Here is a 2,192-nt window from a genome sequence, read left to right as displayed (position 1 = left end):
ATCGACCTCATGAGACACCTCGCGGACGTAATTTTCGTCGAACGGTGCGAAATCGAGGTCAAGGTTCGACATATTGATGAAGAAAAATGAACAGAAGTAAAGAGCCGAACGAATTACAAGTAACGGAAAGGAAAACTTACATGTGGAAAAGAATACAGAGAAGAACGAACACTAAGGGGTTGACGCCGGAGAAGAAATGACAGGAGAAGGAAAGAACAACTTTCGAATTTTGAAAGAACAACTTTCGAATATCCAGACAAAGACGAAGAGTCCCCTATAACATGTGAAAAGACCCTAAAGGGCTCTTGCCAAACTAAAGGGGAGGCATGTGATGATCCGCGAAGCCAAAACGGGCCGAATCATAAACACGGGCCCAATCTACACTTAGACCCATGGTCCAAGATCAAACGGGCTCCGAATAAAGGAAGCGGGTAAAGCGAAATAACCACCCCGACATCCTAAACGGAGCATTAAAACTCCCACTCAAACACGTTTATTGCCACGTAAGGGACGTGGCCTAGAAGGAGTAACCGCCCTCGACGGTTACTTCAGAACACTTATAAAAAGCCATAAGGTCAGAGGGGGAGGTACGTTCATATTTTTCCAGCAATACTATTATCAATTTACCAACCCTCCTACTAAAATAGTCTTGAAGTTGTTAAGAAAGTACCAATTTTACCCTAATGTGTAAATAGGCTCAACATTTGTGCAATAGTGCATTATGGATAGTGGAACTGGCAGCTAGGGTACTAGAAATTTGCCTCTTTCTTTGCAAATAAAATAAAATATTATTATTTTCCACTTAACCTTTTAGATGGGCATTGTTTTCCTTGTATGGATTTGGATAACCAGTGTCTCCACATTATTCTTGAAGGCCTTAATTCCAACGTATTGGGCTTTATTGGGCCGGTGTCTTGTTGGATTCGTCTTGGTACTCTAATCAATATCTAAAAATTATAAGGGAAAATTACACAGAAATTCAAATCTTAAAAACTATCTACATTTTTGTCAATTAGTTATTTGAACTATATTAATCCTAATATTTTGACAGTTATTCCTCCACTGCCACTTTAAAAGAAAAACCATTTAGAAAATTATTCTGACATTTATAGAATAAAAATTACACTTTTTGATATATTAAAAATTAAATTACTAACATTAACAAAACAATAATATTATTATCATATATGATTTTCATGTAAAGAACCCAAAATTATAATTGCTACTTTTCTGATATTTCATTATAAATTTTATATTTTTTTATTGAAATACGGACCTAGCCCAATGAAAATTGTAAATTTTATATTTAATTTACATTTGTTTGTTTAATTAGGTTTTATGGTTTCAGTTGATAGCAAGTTTAGCAACAATTCTTCCACTATATAAATAGAAAATAGATTTTCCCCCAAAAAAAAAAAATAGAAATATAAGCTTCACACATTGTAAAGCAATAATTAGGGAGATAAAAGAGGTAACAATAGACTCGGTAATATATGAATTAATTGGCCATAAAACAATTGGACAAGGATTAATATGATCCCATTTATCTCTACAACAAACATCAAACTTTAATTTTCAAATCAAAAAAAGAAAAAGATGTCAATCTTGAAACATTATTCAGAGGTGTATGCCAGAAGTGTATGGAGGTGTAGAGGTTTCGTGACAGCAGCCCCTAGACCACTGCAAGTGAGTTTAATTGTGTTAATTGTGTTAATTATTGTTTGTATTATGAAATGAAAATGATGAAAATTTTCTATAAATTAATAATGTTTGGATCATGAAATTCAATTGAGGATGAAACTGTGAATGGTTTGGTATCTTTGGAACCAGAAGAAATTATTATTTTAATAATTATTAATTTATCGAGTATTAATTTACGAAGGTTTGACTGTATATACATACAGGGAAGAAAGAAGAACGAAGAAGAGACATGCCAGAATGTGAAAGATGCAGCAGAGGCAGTTAAAGAAGGAGCAAGAGAAGTTAGGAAAACAAGTGAATTCATAAGAGATACTGCTTCAAATGCTGCTGATTCTGTTACAAAAATGACTAAAGAAGTAACTGATAAAGTCACTGAAACTGCTGAAGCAATCACTGATAAGGCTAAGGATTCTGTCTCTACTGTCTCTGGTGTTTGGGGAACTGCCAAGAATACTACTGAAATTATTAAGGACAAGATCATTGGCAAGTGA

General features: G+C 34.0%; 1 protein-coding gene across 1 annotated transcript; it reads left to right on the top strand.

Moving 5' to 3' along the window:
- Positions 1 to 1,555: 1,555 nt before the first annotated feature.
- Positions 1,556 to 2,192, top strand: LOC136217362 (uncharacterized). The gene is made up of 2 exons (XM_066003964.1): positions 1,556 to 1,686; positions 1,905 to 2,192. The coding sequence occupies exons 1-2, from the start codon at positions 1,597 to 1,599 to the stop codon at positions 2,190 to 2,192; spliced, it is 378 nt and encodes a 125-aa protein (XP_065860036.1). The 5' UTR covers positions 1,556 to 1,596.

Source organism: Euphorbia lathyris, chromosome 2, assembly GCF_963576675.1.
Source record: "Euphorbia lathyris chromosome 2, ddEupLath1.1, whole genome shotgun sequence".
Lineage (NCBI taxonomy): Eukaryota > Viridiplantae > Streptophyta > Magnoliopsida > Malpighiales > Euphorbiaceae > Euphorbia > Euphorbia lathyris.
This window is presented reverse-complemented; position numbering and strand designations above follow the sequence as displayed.